Raw genomic sequence first — 19,335 nt, 5'->3', positions numbered from 1 at the left:
TCCAATTTATCTCTAGTGACAGCTGTTGTCAATGATCTCGAGAAAATAAATTGAGAGTATAGCAAAGAGACTGACTGGTAAAAAAAAATCAGTTGTTGTTTTGAATCAAATAGAAGGGATTTAGTCTCTTAAAAACTAGAGTCTGATTAAAATGAAGACTTTAAAGCCATGGTTGGATTACAGTAATTCAGAACTTCATGGATTATGAGCTGAAATACTTCACAGGCATAATTTTGAACAAATGCTGCCATTAGGATTACTATATAATTTTAAACCTACTGTATTGCATTTCTTCAAATCCTCCGCTGTAGTACTATACAAATTTGAAAGACAATGGCTGCCATGTTTAATCTGATCCTCCTAACATGAGTCAAATCTGTTGACATTCAACATTTGCAGCCAGTCTAATTCACTGCATTTCAGTGACTTCACTGCACAGTGATTTCAGAATCAAGGTCTAGTATTGCTGGTATTCTGGTGGTAATTCCTGGGAACAGGTTGTGGATGACAGTTGTAGTACATGAAAATCTCCCTTCTCTAGTTGGCATAACAGGCATTAAACCATTTCTGGGTTTTAAGGGAAAATTAAGACATTTGATCCTGTGTTCTACTTTATTTGCCTTTTTAGACTTTTTTTTTTTTTTTAAGGGGCCACAAGTTGCTTGGGGACATCCTACATGTAAGGCACTACACACAGTTTAATTGTATCCCTCCCTGAAAATGTGGAACAGTTTTACTGAACACACCTGCCAGAGAAATCACGTGTCACTAACAGAGAAGGCAAGTGATAACAGCATCTTAGACAAGGTGCGGTTTTCCCATGACAGTATGCTAGAGGAAGAGTGAAACAAACCAGGCCCCTTGTTTTCTGTCAGCAATCTGATGAAGATAGAACAGTTCCATTGTATCTGTTTCTGATAGCACTTTTTTTCTAATTCAGATTCACTGATTCATGGAACGGTTTGAGTTGGAAGGAACCTTAAAGATCATCTAGTTCCAACCCCCTGCCATGGGCAGGGGCACCTTACACTAGACCAGCTTGCTCATAGCCTTCAATACCTCTAGGGAGGAGTATCCATGACCTCCCTGAGCAACCTGTTCCAGTGTCTCACCACCCTCACTGAAAAGAACTTCTTCTGAATATCTGGTTTAAATCTACCTTCCTCAAGGTTCAATTTACTCCCTCTCACCCTATCACTGAGAGCCCTTGTAAAAAGTCCTTTCCTGGCTATATTGTAGGCCGCCTTCAGGTACTGGAAGGCCACTATAAGGTCTCCTCGGAGCCTTCTTTTCTCCAGGCTGAATAACCCCAACTCTTGCAGCCTGTCCCCATAGGGATGAGTGTATTCTAAAATTTTGACATTTTTCAGTGATACCATTCTGCCTTGTGTGTACATGTTTAAACTGTGATTTAAACAAGTTGCAAATCTAGGGGCAAAAATTATAGCCCAGCTCAAATGCATCTATACCAATGCATGAAGCAGGGGCAACAAATAGGAGAAGTTGGAAGCCATTGTGCAACAGGATAGCTATGACTTAGTCACCATTACAGAAATATGGTGGTATGACTGGAGTGCTGCAATGGATGTCTGGGTTTGGGCTCTAGAAGATAGGGGGGTGAAGAGAGATGGTCGATATTCAAGTACCACCTCCTGTAAGCTCAAAATAGATACATCCCCATGAGTACAAAATCAAGCAGGGAAGGCAAGAGATGTGCATGGATGAGCAAGAAGCTTTTGGAATGGAAAAATTCAGATGGAAGAAGAAAGTTCACAGTATGTGGAAAAGGGACTGGCCACTTTGGAAGAATATAGGAAAGTTGCCAGAGTATGTAGAGATGCTACAAGGAAATCTAAGGACCTCTTGGAATTAAATCTGGCAAAGGATGTAAAACACAACAAGAAGGGCTTCCTCAAGTACATTACCAGGAAAAGAAACAACATGCAGAATATGGGCCCACTGCTGAATGAGGTGGGTGACCTGGTGACAGAGGATACAGAGAAGGAAGTGTTACTGAATGTCACCTTTGCTTCAGTTTTCACTGCTAAGTCTGACCCTCAGTCTCAGGAGGTAACACAGAAAGTCTGGAGGAGGGAAGACTTTCTCCTGGTTAAGGAGGATCAAGCTAGACATCGGTTAAATGAACTGGATATCCACAATTCCATGGGTCCTGATGCAATGCACCTGCAAGTGCTGAGGAAGCTGGCAAACATCAGTAAGGTGTTTGGCACCATCTCCCACAGCATGTTCACAGGAAAACTTAGAAAGTGTGGGTTAGATGAATGGACAGTAGGGTGGATTGCAAACTGGCTGAGAGAGAGCTCAAAGGCTGTGGCCAGTGGCACAGAGTTTAGTTGAAGAATTGTAACAAGTGGTTCAGTATTGGGTCCAGTCCTGCTCAATATATTCATCAATGATCTGAATGAAGGGAGAGAGTGTACTCTCAGCAAGTTTGCTGATGACACAAAACTGGCAGGAGTGCCTGATGCACCAGAAGACTGTGCTGCCATCCAGCGTGGCTTGGACAGGCTGGAGAGCTGGGCAGAGAATAACCTTATGAAGTTTAATGAGGGCAAATGTAGGGTACTGCATCTAGAGATGATTAACACCATACATCAGTACAGGTTAGAGGCTGACCTGCTGGAAAGCAACTCTGTGGAAAAAGACCTGAGAGTTCTGGTGGACAACAGGATGACTGTAGGAATCCAAAATGGGAATAATAATGGAATGTGTAGATGGCCTTTGTGTCTGTGAGGCCCTGGAGTTGATGAGAGATGTTGTATCTCCAAACCATGTGAGAAAAGGATGGGAGTAAAAAATGACATAGTATTGCCTCTTAGAAATGGATGGGTAGGCAAGTGGGGAGAAAGGCACCCGTTAAAATAAAGATAGATCAGTGGGCTTAATGAGGCAGGCAGTGGGAAAGTGGCACTGTAACATTCACGTACGTCTCAGTAAATAGCCACCGGCTCTGCAGCTCTGGGCCATTTTGCCCACCCTGTGGCAGTGGTCACCTCCGGTCTGTCGGTTGTATTTCTGCTCTCTGTGTTGAGACAAGCAGGTCCAGGATCAACATATCGTACTCAGGAAAAACCACAGATGCAGCAACCTGTCCTTGTGGCCAAGAAGGCCAATAGTATCCTGGGGTACACCAAGAAGAGTGTGGCAAGGAGGCTGAGGCAGGTTCTCATCTGCCCTGCCCTAGTGAGGCCTCATCTGTAGTACTGTGTCCACTTCTGGGCTACCCAGCTCAAGAAGGACAGGGAACTGCTTGAGAGGGTACAGTAATGTTGACGACAGAGTACGGAATCAGTATGGACAACCAGTATGATCTAGTATTGTTCGTTTAATTAAGGAACCTCTACAACTTATATAGACTGGCAGAGCATCGTTGGCATAGCTCCATTGGTTCCCCACAAGTGACCCCACATCATACTGTTATAGATTATTGGTTAAACTTCTAATATCACGCGAGGTTGTTGATCGACGTATGCATCCTGTTATTCCAAGATAACTCTCTGCGTTTATAGCTACCAGTACCTTGCTTTAGTTACATGCTGCTAGCACACCACTGTTTGCTAAACTGCTGGCTACTTCTACACTTATGCTAAGCATGGCCTACCACCATGTCAAGCTCTAAGCTTATATTGCCAGACTGCTCACACTGCTTATTGCTACAATTGCCACATAGTAAAGAGCCATGAAGATGATTAGGGGACAAGAGAATCTCTCTTATGAAGAAAGTCCAAGGAACTTGGGGCTTTTTAGCCCTCTAGACTGAGGGGGGATCTTACCAATACTTATTAATACTTGAAGGGTGGGTGTCAGGAGGGAGGGGACAGTCTTTTTTCAGTAGTACCCAGAGACAGGACAAGAGGTCATGGGCACAAACTTGAACATAGGAAGTTCTATCTAAACATGAGGAGAAACTTTACTAGAGGGTGGTAGAGCACTGGAACAGGCTGCCGAAAAAATTGGTGGAGTCTCTATCTCTGGAGTAATTCAAAGTCTGTCTGGATGCAGCCTGCTTAGGTGAACCTACTCTGGCAGGTGGGTTGGACTAAATGATATGCAGAGGTCTCTTCCAACATCTATCATTCTGTAATCTGTAAGTTATAGATTTTAAAGTATTCTGAGAGCTATGAAAAGTTAGATAGTACTTCTAAACAGCTTCAAACTTCCTCAGTGGAGACTGTTGCATAAATGTCAAAAACATGGAAGGTGGTGGAGAAGGAAGAAAATTAAAGATACATACATAGGGTTGAGTTTTCTTCAAAAGGGGCAGAAAAATGTGGTACACTTATACAACTTACATAGCCTTATAACTGCCATGAATACATAAAGAAGTTAATCTTACCAGCCTTCTTTTCTTGATATATGAAACAATTACACACTTTTGAATCACAGAATCACGGAATCACAGAATTACCAAGGCTGGAAGAGAACTCAAAGATCATCAAGTCCAACCTGTCACCACAGACCTCATGACTAAACCATGGCACCAAGTGCCACATCCAATCCCTTCTTGAACACCTCCAGGGATGGTGACTCCACCACCTCCCTGGTCAGCCCATTCCAATGGCTAAGGACTCTCTCAGTGAAGAACTTTCTCCTCACCTCGAGTCTAAACTTCCCCTGGTGCACAGCTTCAGACTGTGTCCTCTTGCCTGGGAGAAGAGACCAACCCCTTCCTGGCTACAACCACTCTTCAGGTAGTTGTAGACAGCAAGTCTGTGGGAATTATTTATGCCTTATATTATTAAACATGGATTCTCTTTATGAGAGGCTGCTGTCCATCTAGCTGTCCCTGAGACCAGCTAGTGTGAACAAACCTTATTACTATCATTGTTAAAAATTCTCAATTCTTGTAGAAAGCAGTTCCTGAAGAAACAAAGCAATTACTCCAGGATTTCCTTTGGTATAACATAGTTAGAGATGTTGTGGATGAAACAAAAGGTGTGGGAGTACAAAAGGCACATGAAAATCACCCAGTTTACAGAGCTTCCGGCAGTCTGACACATAATTTGAACAGAACCTCTTCTACACTAACAAGAAAAAAATCAGCGTTATCAGGCCACAAGACTACCAGTCAAAAATAATCTTGATTTCTCTAGTTACTAGGATGTCAACCATCTGTTTCACCTCTATACCTTATCTAAGTAATATCACATCCTAAATGACCTTGGGAAACAAACCAGCAATTTAAATTTACCAAAAAGAAAAGAAGGAAAATTACAGGTTTAAATTAATTTTCAGAGGAGGAGAGCAGGGTATGTTTGAAGGATGTAGTGGAGTGGAAGGGGTCAAGTGTCCCTCTACTCATGCTAATCACTGCTGCTTCCTACTTGCCCTGCTATTGTGAGATCTTTTCCAAAGCAGCAGCAGCAGCAGCAGCAATGACAGCTGCAGCTGTCAAGGCTCATGGATACAAGGCTCCCATATGTCATCTTCCCCTTGCTCCAAAAGGTGCAGAAGAAGGATGCCTCTCTCACCCCACCTTGCTATGGGTCTGTATAACTTGATAGTCTGATGTTTGCATAATTAATGCTGGTGCCCCAAGGGTACTAATAAAGCCTTAATGGTCTCCTCCCTCTTCCCATGGCCTAAAGAAAACCATCTAAGCTCGGGTCCAACTCATTGGAAGTGTACCTGTCTTCAGCTTTTTCACAGCATGTTTGTGCCTGACCATGTTCCTCAGTGATGTGAACTCTGATCTGAGTATTGTCTTCTCAGGTGGACCTGCACACCTGACAGTCACTGAGATGTGTCTGACCATCACTAAATCTGATCTTGATCTGACTTCTTGGCCTTGCCTTGAACCTGCTTCATCATCATGGACTTGGCTGAGGATCTGGGCTCTTGATTGAAGCTGATTCCACTCCTGGGTCTGCCTGGCTCACCCAACTTGGGTGTTGTGGGACTAGACCTGGGACTAGCATGGCTCCTGCCCTGCCAGGCCTACATTCTGCCCCTTGACTCCTGGCTCTCTATCCTTTAGAGAACAGCCAGTCCTCTCTGCTCCTGATGATTGGAGGCTTAATTTATGATGAAAAATTAGAGTTTCTATAGTATGTCTCAATTGTTTCTCAACGTACATACAGTATTATTATAATTCTTCTGTCTATGTCTCACTTCCTGTTGGACAACATTTTTAAATGCAGGAAATTACATTGTTTGCTTTATTTTAAAGTCATCTGTACTTACATATCATCAAAGATAAGCTTTGTCCTTCTGCAGTCCCTGGGTGTGCTGGACATGAGTGACCAAGATTCTGTCTGAGACTGTGGCTTATTGCAGAGAAGAACATTTTCTGAATTGATGTGAACTGCTTTCTAGACAACAAACAGAAGAGAAGGCATTGAGGAATTGCCCACTAACTTCAAAAAAGCAACTCATAAAGCAGAATGTCTTTGCATTGTAAATTGGCAGTTACTTTTTCTACTATTTCTGCAGGGAGTATGTACAGCTGTCTTATTGCTGACAGCCACAAATTCACAGAGATTACTTAGTGCACTTTCTAAAGGGCTTGAGTTTCAATATGATATACAGAAGAAACTGAGCTGAACTATCAGCAACTATCAAAACACTCTGAAACACAGTAAGTGAAATTATTAAAGAACAGATCTGTTGTGGTCATTTAGAAGATGTAGTTATATCTCTAGTTGTCATCATCTAAACTAGCATTGTTTGACTCATTTCATGCTGCACTGCTGCTGTGGTTGTGACGATGAATTTGTAGCCCAAAGTCCAGGTTTCTTTCTGCTCTGCGTTGCTGATCAACTTGAAAGACCACTGCTCTGTGCCACACGTGACTTTTGGCAGGGTCTCATGCATTTCCTCAGCTCATGGCCTTACGTACCCTGTGACCTGCTGTGTGGGCTACCGCGCATCAGTACAGTGCAAAGCAGAGGGCCCCAGGTTGGTTTTGATTGATAATCATTACCACAAACCATTTTTTTGTCAGGTGACAAAGAAACGCCGTAAGAAATAGACAGAAAGCTCAAATGGATAAAAGCCACTCCCTGGCTTGTGGTCTCTGATAGAAACTTAGAGGACTGCTTTGGCATTCCAGTTAGGTGCCAGATGGGAAAATGGAATAAACTAAAGCTAATTCATCAAACCTCTCATCTTTTATGTGGCATATCCAGATCAGTTCAGCAGGCTAAAGTTTTCAGATAAATAACCAGATACATAAGAATTCCATTGCAAAGGTTCTGAAAATGTTGACCAAATGGCGCACTGCTGGATTATGCAGAAAATCTGAGTGAAAAGCATTTGCTAAGGTTGTGGATCATAAAGCAACCACCACTTTCGATTTCCAGCAAATTTTCTTGTGAAGGAATTTAAATTGTGTTTGACACTCAGTGAAGAATCATACAATTTATAGTTCTGAAAGGGTTATTAACCCCTAAACTTATGTTCTAGAAGTTAAAATGTTTAAAAGAAGTACATTTAATCCATGTAAATTTAAATTACTGGCAACAATATGTTAAAATAATGTTTTATTGTAACATATTTATGTAATTAAATTTATTACAATTTATCAAACCCACATAATTTATGATAGCTTGTTTTTTTAAAAAAGTGTCCAAAATTAAGACTGTAGTTACTATTTTGCCCCTTTACTCTCAAAAAAAGAAATATATTGAAGTACATACGTATATACTTAACATATACAATGGGACCATAATCACCACACAAAAAGTGGGTGGAAAAGACCACTGCTAGAATTAAGGTAGTTTATTTTCCTAAAATTTGTTTAGGCACTAATACTTAGTCTTTCAACACCTCTTATGATGCCTCTTATGAAATGACAAATGCAACAAATAGATATTGGAAAAAATATGTGAACGGGTTTTGTAGCAAGAAAAGGAGGATAAGCCTTTCTAGCAGCAGCAGAGTACCCTAACAACTTGACTACATGTTCCAGAAGTGGACATCATTATGATCATACCCAAACTGCTTCTAGGTATTTCACACAAAGCAGAACAACTTCAAGGGGAGGATGTGACAATATTCTGGCCTTGATCTTCTATCAACAGTGTGCTTTAGGATGGAGGGTAGGGTATGATTTTGAGGTAAGAGAGAGATTTGTGAATTCCCTCAATCAGAAGAGCTAACAGGCTCTTTACTCCAGTGCCCTAATCACAGAACTCATTCATAACTGGTGGCAGAATGTACTCCTCTCTCACTGCTCTGATGGCAATGGCTACCACATGGTGGCCTTATCTGGAAAAGCACTCTAGACACATTTAGTGTGAGCAAGACTCTCTGATAAATATCTGAATACCTGGGCTCTGATAGAGCAGAGTTGTGAGGCTGGTACTAAACTGCTCACCAGTGTCTGTAGTAAGTATAAGTGTCTGAAAAAGTAGGTCGTTGGATATGTGGGAGAACTTGTCTGCAGACACACTCGTGGTTAGGCAGTGGCTGAGTAGAGGCCTTATGCACCCGAATTCTGGATGTAGGGTGCTTGCATAGTGCCCAAGCAATACTCTGTAGGCCTAAAGCTTTTTTTTGGGGGCCATTAGCTTCTACCTTTTGCTTATGTAGCCTTTGTTATTTGCCTGCTTTACAGACTGCTCTCTTTCCTTTCTTCTGTGTCTTGCTAAACCTCAAACCAGAAAAACTGAACTTTGAATGACAACATTCATTATTGCATTTTTTTGGGGGGGTGGGGGGTGGGGATAATATTCTGCAAAACTATCACAGACTGCAATACAAAATGAAAAATATATAACTAGGCTTCATATTGTGAACAACAGCATAAACTTACATTGAAGTCTCCTGGATGTGGCTGAGACTGGATTTCACCCTTATGTTTTTTGCTGGAGGAGATGGAAGGTAATAGACTGCTGCCATTAGGTCTGCTGGAGGAAGTTAAATCATCGTTGGAATATTTGTGTTTTGATGCATCAGAGAAGGGAGAGACAGGTGACCGAAGCATTTTCTCATTTTTATTTATTGGTATTGCCATGCTGGAAATGGAAATTACAGTAATGGAGTGTCACAAAGCTGGGTTTGAGAAAGGTAAATGTTTTATATGTTACCAAAACTTTGTATAAATACAAAAATCTGCTGGCAGGATAAAGTCCATTGGTAAACAAGCTTACAGTGTTGGGACCAAGAGTTCATTTACAAATTTGTATCATGTTTCTCTTCTTTGCCTTCAAGGCAAATTGTAATTCTGGAGTTAATACAAAGTCTGTATCAGAGTACTTAAAAAAAAACCCAAAACAGAGATATATGGCCACTTGCTCACAATTTCTTAAGGGACAGCTGGAGATGAAGATTAGGCTTTGAAGTGTAGGTTCAGGTTATGGAGTCCTATTTCACCATTACGGGTGACAATTTATAAGCCATGGCAATAAAACCATATGTCAACTAAACCAGGAAATGTGTTTCAAAATGGCTGTGTAGTCTTTGTGCTCACTGTCCAGCCTTCAGTAGTACTGTTTATACTAATCTAATACAGATTGTGAAGACAAAGAAAGATAGCCTGGTAGCGGAGACAGAAAGAAACATATGCAAACAGTAGACACACAGAAATGTGAGCTGCTCTGTTTTCTAAAGAAAAATGCTATTCAGCTTTCATTTATTTGTTTGAGGAGAAGTCAGACCACAAAAATGTCCATAAATAAACTTCAGATGCATTAATTTGAAGGAAATATTTAGTTGGTAAAGTAACACATTCAAAGTAAAAGTTGTTTGGTTTTTTTTAAGGAGACAGTTTTCATTAAGACTAAAGCTGTGATTTAGGTCAGGCAGACGATTTCAACACAATACCTTTCCCTGTCACATTCCCCTTTATTCAGCCAATTATGTTTTATGGACATTTCTCACTTCTTTATAGTTACTGTATCAGAGAGTATACACTTAATAGAATCACAAAAAAGAATATGGTACAAACCATATTTTATTTCAGCACATAATTTCAGGGAACAGAGCGAATTAAATGTGTTCTTATACATCTGTCCGGTTATCCGGCAAGTCTTTAAATCTAGATGTGAAAGAAGCCATGAAGCAGTCAACATGGTTTTACTAAGGGGAAGTCATGTTTGACCAACCTGATAGCCTTTTATGAGGACATAACCAGGTGGATAGATGATGGTAGAGCAGTGGATGTGGTTTATCTTAGTTTCAGTAAAGCATTTGACACCATCTCCCACAGCATCTTTGCAGCTAAACTGAGGAAGTGTGGTCTGGATGATCAGGTAGTGAGGTGGATTGTGAACTGGTTGAAGGAAAGAAGTCAGAGAGTTGTGGTCAATGGGATGGAGTCTAGTTGGAAGCCTGTATCTAGTGGAGGCCCTCGAGGTTAGTACTGGGACCAGTACTATTCAATATATTCATCAATGACCTGGATGAGGTCACAGAGTGCACTGCCAGCAAGTTTGCTGATGACACAAAACTGGGAGCAGTGGTTGACCCAACAGAGGGTTGTGCTGCCATTCAGTGAGAGCCGGGTGGGGAGAAATTGAATGAAATTCAACAAGGGCAAGTGTAGAGTCTTGCATCTGGGAAAGAACAACCCCATGTATCAGTATAGGTTGGGGACTGACCTGTTGGAGAGCAGTGAAGGGGAAAAGGACCAGGGGGTCTTAGTGGATGGAAGGATGACCATGAGCCAGTAATGTGCTCTTGTGGCCAAGAAGGCCAACGCCATTCTGGGTTGTATTAGCAGGGGTGTGGATAGTAGGTGGAGAGAGGTTCTTCTCCCCCTCTGCTCTGCCCTGGCGAGGCCACATCTGGAATATTGTGTCCAGTTGTGGGCCCCTCAGTTTAAGAAGGACAGGGAACTGCTTGAAACAGTCCAGCACAGTGTCACTAAAATGATTAAGGGAGAGGAACGTCTTCCTTATGAGGAGAGGCTGAGGGAGGTGGGGCTCCTCAGCTTGGAGAAGAGGAGAATAAGGGGTGACCTCATGAATGTTTACAAATATGTAAAGGGTGAGTGCCAAGACGATGGAGCCAGGCTCTTCTCAGTGATGCCCAATGACAGCCCAAGGGGCAATGGGTGAAAGTTGTGGCATAGGAAGTTCCATGGAAACATGAGGAAATTTTTTTTCACTGTGAGGGTGTTGGAGCACTGGAACTGGCTGCTCATGGGGGTTGTATAGTCTCCTTCTCTGGAGATATTCAAAACCTACCTGGATGCATTCCTGTGTGATCTGGTATAGGTGATCCTGCCCTGGTAGGGGGTTTGGACTAGATGATCTTTCAAGGTCCCTTCCAACCCCTAACATTCTGTGATTCTATGATTCTGTGAACTGTAATTCAGAACCTTTCCTGTTTCCCATAATGTGGTATCTTTAAAACACAACACAAACTGTTTTGCTTTAATGACTGTAAGCAAGAATCAGGGAGTGTAAGATGGACAACTGTGCTCTTCTTCTCCCTCTAAAAAAACATAAGATCTTTAGCACTATTTGAATATGTAAGCTGATGCTATCTTTTTTCTCCCCTTTTTTCAAACATAAACACATGACGGCTAGCCATGCTTATATGTCACTGTTGAAGTGTTGGCCTAAAGCATCCAAGAGTCACCATAGCTCTTTGGAAGTGTATCCAAGTGTATCAAAAGCTTGGCTCAGAGTTTGTGAGAAGAAGCTACAAATTTCTAGTTGTGCTGCAGCCTTCTGCTTGGCCTTTGGTAGGGCCCACCTAAACATAAAATGGGTGGTCAAATTGTAGAACTACAACCATCTTATACTGAGGTGCTATGCAGAACAACCTGCAGTGAGCCTACTAGGACTAAGCAAACTGGGCAGGTTGTGGTATCTGATGTAGGTTTAAGATGTTTGGAGTATCTTTCCTGATGCTGCAGCCCTTCATGTCAAACAGGGTCTTGCATAATTGGCACCTCAGATGGTAAACCCACAATAGAAAATGCTCATGTTTGAAGGCGGTTTTGCTCTTCTCTTTACTAATAGCCCTCGGCTGTGCTGAAAAGACTGTCTGTATGGCTCTGCTGGGAGCTGAAGAATAATAACCTGGCCAAAAAAAAAGGAAGATTGATGGTTTCAGACAAGTTCCCTCAGTGAACTTACATGATACCCTCACAGACAGCTGCGGTGGCATAACTGGAGGGGGAATGTGCCAGCATGAGCAGCCACTGGTTGGTTGCAAGAGGGACAACTGCACTGCTGGCTTATATTCAGCCTCAGTTGTTCATCCTCAGCTGTGGGAATATTACCACTTGATATCATGCCCTACAGTAGCATAAACCACAGAAACACCTTGGAAGTGGGGCAGATCAGGGAAGAATTAAGAGGCAAATATGCATTTAAGACCACCTTCTTTGTTTCTTTAACATACAGTTGCTACTAGGAGTAGTGAATATAACATCAAACAAACCAGAAATTATTATCCTGCTTTCACTAAATATTGGATTAGCCCTGTGGCATAGCAAGCTATGACAGCCACAGTATTCTCTGAAAATGGATGTGATGTAAAACATATGATGCTGCAGTGACAGGAATGGCAAACCTGCATACAGTCACCCACAATAAAACAAACTGTTCTGTGCTTTGTTTTGACTTTATGAAACATATGTGGCATATCAAAACAAGGAAAATGAATGCATGTATTTGAGTAAGAACTATATATATTTGTTTTCTCCATGATTTTTTCCAGTATTAGTGACAAGAATTGCTCAAACTCATCAGTGATGTGTACAATAGAAAAGCTTACTACAATAAATACAAATATTCTCTAATTTGAGTGGTTTCACACTAAGAGATACCCTGATACTACCAGAAAATTATTTAAAAAAACCCAGCAACTGATGACCAGCATGTACTAAGCAACACTCAGCTGAACTCTGAAAAGATGCATGTCTGAGTTTGACATCTGGAAGCCTCCAAAGAAACTAAATATGAATCATCTGACATTGATAGGAGTTTATGTTCACAGACTATGGCAACAAATGCTAAACAATCATAATTTGTTTCACGCACTGCATCCTTAGAAGATCTCATTGTTTTTAAAGTCTGAGATCCTTGGCATAAAATACTAATTATAAAGAATAGATTGCTTGTAATCTCAAAAACACTACATCTCAAGCACATTCTGGAACCGAGCACTGCAGGCATTCTTAGGAATGTTTTTTCTCAGTCTTTTCCATAGAGTTTATAAACAATTGTACTTACACAGATGAGCTTTAAGTTTGAAACTTGCAACAGCGTAAAGAAAGAAAAGGCGGTAAGATGGTTGCCGTTGTAGACTGATACCTACAACATAGTGTTCATTAATATTTCCTGCACAACTGCACTGCTATAGCTGTAGCTACTCATTTCATGAACCTCACATTTGAACTCACAACTTCTTTTTGCAATACAACAAAAATGCAAGTATATAAATATGTCAGGAGCTGCTAACTTGTTCATTAAACTAGAAGAAAGGAGAATGAGGTGGGTAATAGCTAATTTTTCAACATAAAATGTGATAATTAAAAATAAATCCTATTAAAGAGAAAAATAGCACACAACATTAAACTGCAATTAGTTGAAAGACTCACTGGTAAGTAAGAATGAAAATGCTTACCTGTTTTCATTCGCAGTACAGTGATTTGCTGCTGTGACACTGTGGGCAGGGGCAGCTAATCGTGAAGAGCTCTCTCGCTCTAAGTGAGTCTTCTTGATGTCTCTGCACTCTTCCTCATTCTCACACTGAATAAAGAGAAAATTTACAATCTTGTAGGTTTTTGATTTACTACAGATGACACTTTCTTTGAGGAGTAGAATACCACATTTCAATTGTTTCCACCACTTCCCCATTTGCACCTTGGGTTTTTTTCTTTATATGGCCCTCCTTGCCTATCTCTTGTGTGATTTTCTCTTGCCTAGTCCTCAGCCTCACACTTCTTTTGTCCCTCCCTCTCTTTTCTTTGAATCAGTGACTACATCTATGCTAGTAAATACAACAGAACAGCAATCAGTCCTGAGGTCAACTAGTGTGGTACAGCTCACACCTATGCACTTGTCTCACTCCTCATTCAAACTAGGATATGTCACATACAGATTGCTTTTTAGGAAATGGCTTTAGTTTGCTCCCAAGTGAGAGCCTGGCACTGTCTGGAAGAACAGAAATTAACCCATGCCAAAATTATGTTAGCAAGCATTTAACAGTTAAACAAAGAAGGTGACTGTGTGCCACTGCTTGGAACTGCACCATGGACCTATCTGGCCTACCAGTGTGAATGTAGCCAGCGTTTCCTGCCTCTATCTAATTTCATGTTATATTCCTCAAATTCTATCATCTATTCCCAAAGGCTCTGTTTTCTCAAAGTCCACAACCTTTTCCTCTTCTGACACTTCTCCAATTTCCAGTGCTGGCTGAATTTTGCTTGTGATTTGCTCATTCTGCAGCTTGACAACATTTTCTGTGTTATCCATTGCCACTGTGGGTGCTGCTACAGGGTTAACATTGTACCTTACACTCCACAGGAGTGAAGATCTCTTCCCTTCTGGGTGTACAACCTGGCACTGTAACAGTGGCATCTCCTATGACCTAAACCATAAATATCTTGCCTCTGGCACTCTTTTTTGGAGCTGTTTCCCATAATTTTGTACTGTGCAATTACTTCCATGCTACTTTATAAAGAAAATACAGATAACCACATCTGAAAGCTTATCAGGACTGGCTGTTACGGCTGTACCTGTGGCCAGAACAGAGCTGCCATCAGACACTAAAAAAAGAATAAAAAATGGAGGGGGGGAAGAGAAAACATTGCTATAGATAAATAGTCCTCAAAAATATACAGGTCAGTCTGTACATGTACAGTAGCTTGGAGGGCAACAGATGACTATACGGTGAAATTGCCCAGAAATTGGGCAGATGGTGATTCAAATTCAGAGAGAATTTTGGGGCCAGATCTATACAAATGGACTAGAAAACCTTCTCAGTGGGCAGCTGGCCATGAGGAGAAGGCGTCCACTCGTGTCTCAGAAAGAGGCAGGGCAAAGGGGTGGATGTGACCAGAAGGCTGTGACCACCTGGCTACTGTGATGGTGCTGCAGGGGAGGGGACAGCTAATGGACTACACTCCCACTTCCACACCTATCTGAGAGCCATGAGGTAGAACAGGGCTGCCAAGGTGTGAGGGAGGCAGGTTGTAGAGCCAGACAAGTGTCAGGTCTCTGTAAGTGCACATCTCATGAAGCTGGGGCTCCCTGCTGCCACTGAAGGGCTTGCCTTTTGTTGACAATTTCAAAGGAAAAAAGATGCTGCCTCTTCTCTTTTGCCATATGCAGTGATACTGTACAGACCACAAGAAGACAGCTGACCCTTTGCCAACCTAAGCATCACCTCCAAATACTCAGGTTTTGAGGGAATCCTTTATGAGAGAGAACTATCCTACTAAAAAGGTAGTGCCTTTGCTAATGTGTAGAAAGCCATGTACCAGCAGCAAATGCCATCTCCAATGAACTGTGACCTCTCACAGCCAAGAAAGCGTTTCATCACCTCCTGGGATGGCATCTTCCTTGGGTGCTGGTCAGCTCCTACATGGTGAGCAGGGACAAATCCTGGCTCTGAAATGCCAGCACAAAGAAGCCACTGCCATCAAGCACTGGACATAGGCACAAGAGATAAGTGCCTCCCACTTGCTGGAGGCTCCCCTACCCGCCCTAATCAGTCATCCCCCGAAGCTCACCTTGCGTTTCCTTCTAGATTTCGGTAAACACTTCTCTGTTGGGAGGTCAACACTACTACCCTGCAGGAGGCTGGCCACTTGGTTTGTTCCTGCGCTCATGGCCAGTGGCTCTTCGGGCAAACGCTCTGGAATCCTGGACAAAAGAGCCAAGTCAATGTTGACCCACAGTGACTTTACCTCATCACTGTCTTTCAGAGGAGACAGGAGCTCATTCCTACCGAAAGGAACCAGGGTGTAAAACTGTTCCTCCAGCTCCTTTGCTATTTCACTACTAGTCCTGGCATTAATCGAGCCAAAGGCACTGCAGCCACTGCGGGATTTGGCGGAGGCGCTGTTCCCCGCGTCCTTGGCACGCGGCTCAGGCCCAGCTGTGGCTGGCACCTTCGGCAGCGGGCGCTCCTCCCGTTCTGACTCAGAGCCTGAGTCAGAAGAGGATGATGAGGATGAAGACTCGGTCTCAATGAACTCCTTGGATTTTGGCGCTGTTTTGCTTGGCCCCCGGGCCCGACGCTTCTCCCCAGCTGCGGCCAAACGGGGCTCTCGGCGGTGCCCTACTCTGCAGCCACTGCTGCTACTGGACCGGGCCCTCGGCACCTCACCAGCAGTGCTTTCTGGAAAGCTATGACTCCCGGGAGGCTCCTCTGTGCCAGAATAGTGGGGACCGTCCCCAGCAGAGGTCCGCTCAGCCCGCCGCGGTGCCTTCTTCCCTGCCGCTCGCCTCGGAGGCCCGCCGCCGGCAGCAGGCGGTGACTTTTGCCGGCTTCCTTTGCTGCCCGGCGCTTTGTTGGCAGTTCTGGGCCGTGGTCCGTCCCCAGCAGCGATGGGAGCAGCGGTGCGGCCCTCGCCCCCGCGGGGCTCGGCCGGGCCAGTGGGTGGAGCCTTCTCGCTTTCCTGCCTCTCTGCCTTCACACAGCCGTAGTAGGGATGGGCCTCCAGCGCTGGGCCATCGTGGTGGGTCAGGATGGGTGCTTTGTGTGGGGTGACTTTATTCAGCCACTTGTCCAGCTGCCACTTGTTGGAGGAGGGTGGCTCGGGCTGAAAGGGAAACAGATGGTAATGTGCTTAGTGCTGAGACCCTACTGCCCTTGACCTGTGGCTCCCACAGAGACCCTGAAACACCAGGTCCCACATGGAGATTTTCCTGTGGTAAACGAGCCTCCCCCAAGCTTGGCAGAATGGGAGATGTGAGGTATGCCATGCAAGTTGCACTGTTTTTGGTTTGGTTATGAGGTTGGGAAGGAGGATGATTCATCACTTCTAAGGGTGACTTGCACAGTGCCATTTTATTCCAAGTAGAATAAAATTGAATGGTAATAGGAAGGAAGGAAAACAAGGCAGAGGTATGGCTAAGGCTAAGAGAGGAGCACTAATTGGAAAGCTAGAGATGTCTATTTTTTGTCCTGCATTATTGCAACAAACACAAGAAGTATTTAAAAAACATACAAAGAGGCATGTAGTGGGGAGCTGGAGAGCTAACCAGGCAATTCATGTAATCTGTCTGGTATTGATGTTATAATCCTGTGGGATCCCACAAACATTTGTTGTGTAATGATATTGTCAAGCGCTCATTTTGCAAGTATTGTGCAGCTGTTAGTTTTTCTCTTTGTTCCTGTCATAACATGATCAAGTTATAAAAGATCATCTAGACCATAATGGTGTTTGGACAGTGAAGAAGTGGGATAATTATGATTTCAAATGTAACCACAGCTTAGACAATGTTATTTCAGAACAATGTGCAAGTGTTTTCTACTGCTTCTTGCAATCAGTAAATTGAATGCAATAAAATGAAGAAGAAAGGCAAAAAAAACCCCAAAATAAATAAATGATGGAGTAGATGGCTAGTCATAACCTAACCCCACAGAAGCCAATGTGAAAACTCTCTTTAACTGGAACCAAAATTAGATCCACTAGGCTACTGCATACGAATAACCAAAAAGTGTGTCATTAGTCTAACATGAAAACCATGGTCTGGAAGAAAGTTTGCTGAAGAGAGAGTATCTACAGTCTCTAACTTAAAAGAATCTCTTACTTAACTCGTTATTCAAAGTAGATGCCTGAGGGCAACACATGTTTCCTGCATAGCCAAGGGCGTCTGCTGAATCACCCACTGAGGGTTGTATTACTCTACATGGAGCAAAGGCTCCTAAAATAAGCAAAGGAGTTAGACATTGTAATTTATATGATACAGCTATTCCCTCTCACAAAAGCATCCAATTTACTCATCATCCAACTAACCAGTACCCTATGGGAAGTTTGCTGGATTGCCTTAAGTTCATTTTTCCTTAAGTATACTCCCTAATACCTTGCATGAGGAATTTTATTCCTGAATGGTCAATCTTGAAAATAAGCGGGCAGTATTGTTCTTGGCTAACAGGGTATTTTAAAAACTTTCAACTATTAATCTAAAATAAACAGGATTTTTTTTGTTTGTTTGGGTTTTTTGATTGATGCTGAAAATATAGACAGATTTGTTTGGTGCCATCCATTGTGCACATACTGAATTTACTAGATATATAATTGAAGCTTCTGTATACTTGTTAGTCCTTCCACTGTTCAGATGTACTGAAGAAAAAAGACCTACATCAGAAGCATGTGGCGAAAAAAATATACCTTTTCCCTTAACTATAGGTCAGAATAAGGGCAGCTTGAATGTTCATAAAACCTCCCAGATTTTCTGTTAAATCCCATTTTGTCTTTCTGTGTACCTTGTAACTCTTGAAAACAATGGTTCACAAAATACAGATTTCAAGGGTTCTCAGTAAACCAGCAATGATTAACTGCTACAATGTCATAACTTGACAACATGATACTTTCCTAGAGTGATATGTCTGCTGTTTAGACAGAATAGCTACAGTCCCATCAACCTACAAGCCAACTCTGAAGTTTAATGAAAAGGATCAACAGCTTTACTAATTTTGTCAAGAGTTTCAGAAACCTCAATTTTTCTTAAAGCCTCAGTTCTCAGTCATGGGTTTTGATGTACTTTCAGGGCTTATTTAAATAAAAAATGAAATCATTGTGGCTGCTGAAAAAAAAATTTTGATGTGTGTCCTAAAAAAATCTGTTAAGATGCATCTGCTGAATGTAAAAGGCCTGCAGCCCATTAGGTAAATGAAAATAATTAAAATGTAAAATATCAAAATTTTGAATTTTTTTTGAGCTGATAAAGTTTTGCAATATTTGCAATTGTCAGTGCTGCATTAAGGCTAGGATCCTGGGTAGGATCCTCTCAGAGCCCAGGACTCTTGCTGGAACTATTGGGCTAAATTAACATTTGTCTCTACTCTTTAGTGCCAAAATTAAGGACTTGCTCTGACACAGGTCAGAACTAAAACAATTAAATGGTTTAATTGTTCAAAGTGACAGACAGAACAGGTTTGGGATTGCCAGTGATAAATACAATGACTGCAAGATGATCTCAGGATTAATAAATCCTTGGTAACAATGAACACAGTTGGAGATTCACACCTTTGGTGTTGCTCTAGTACATTCGAAATGTTAGCAAAACTGGTCTCAGGTTAATAAAACCTGGGTAACATCTGATGCTGTTGGAGATGCAAACCTTTGCAATTGCTCTAAACAGCAATGCAGCAAAAGTTCAGTTGTGTATTGAAGAAACAATTCTCACCAAGAAGGGTGTCTCTGTTTTGAGTGGAGGAAAAGGAACACATCCCATTGAC

The 19,335-nt window shown here is 42.3% G+C and overlaps 1 protein-coding gene across 1 annotated transcript in view; it reads right to left on the bottom strand.

Moving 5' to 3' along the window:
- The window catches only part of AFF3 (ALF transcription elongation factor 3), a 365,437-nt gene that overhangs the window by 24,716 nt on the left and 321,386 nt on the right, over positions 1–19,335 (bottom strand). Inside the window, exons 11-14 of the mRNA XM_068138610.1 lie at positions 15,656–16,690; positions 13,546–13,670; positions 8,777–8,978; positions 6,205–6,332 (exon numbers count right to left, since the gene is read on the bottom strand). Of these exons, the coding sequence (XP_067994711.1) occupies positions 6,205–6,332; positions 8,777–8,978; positions 13,546–13,670; positions 15,656–16,690 (1,490 nt within the window). The remainder of the gene's footprint in view (positions 1–6,204; positions 6,333–8,776; positions 8,979–13,545; positions 13,671–15,655; positions 16,691–19,335) is intronic.

Source organism: Melanerpes formicivorus, unplaced genomic scaffold, assembly GCF_026170545.1.
Source record: "Melanerpes formicivorus ecotype bairdi unplaced genomic scaffold, bMelFor1.0.p_v2 SCAF_1, whole genome shotgun sequence".
Taxonomy (NCBI): Eukaryota; Metazoa; Chordata; class Aves; order Piciformes; family Picidae; genus Melanerpes; species Melanerpes formicivorus.
The sequence above is the reverse complement of the archived record's forward strand: the minus strand, read 5'-3'. Positions and strand labels throughout refer to the sequence as shown.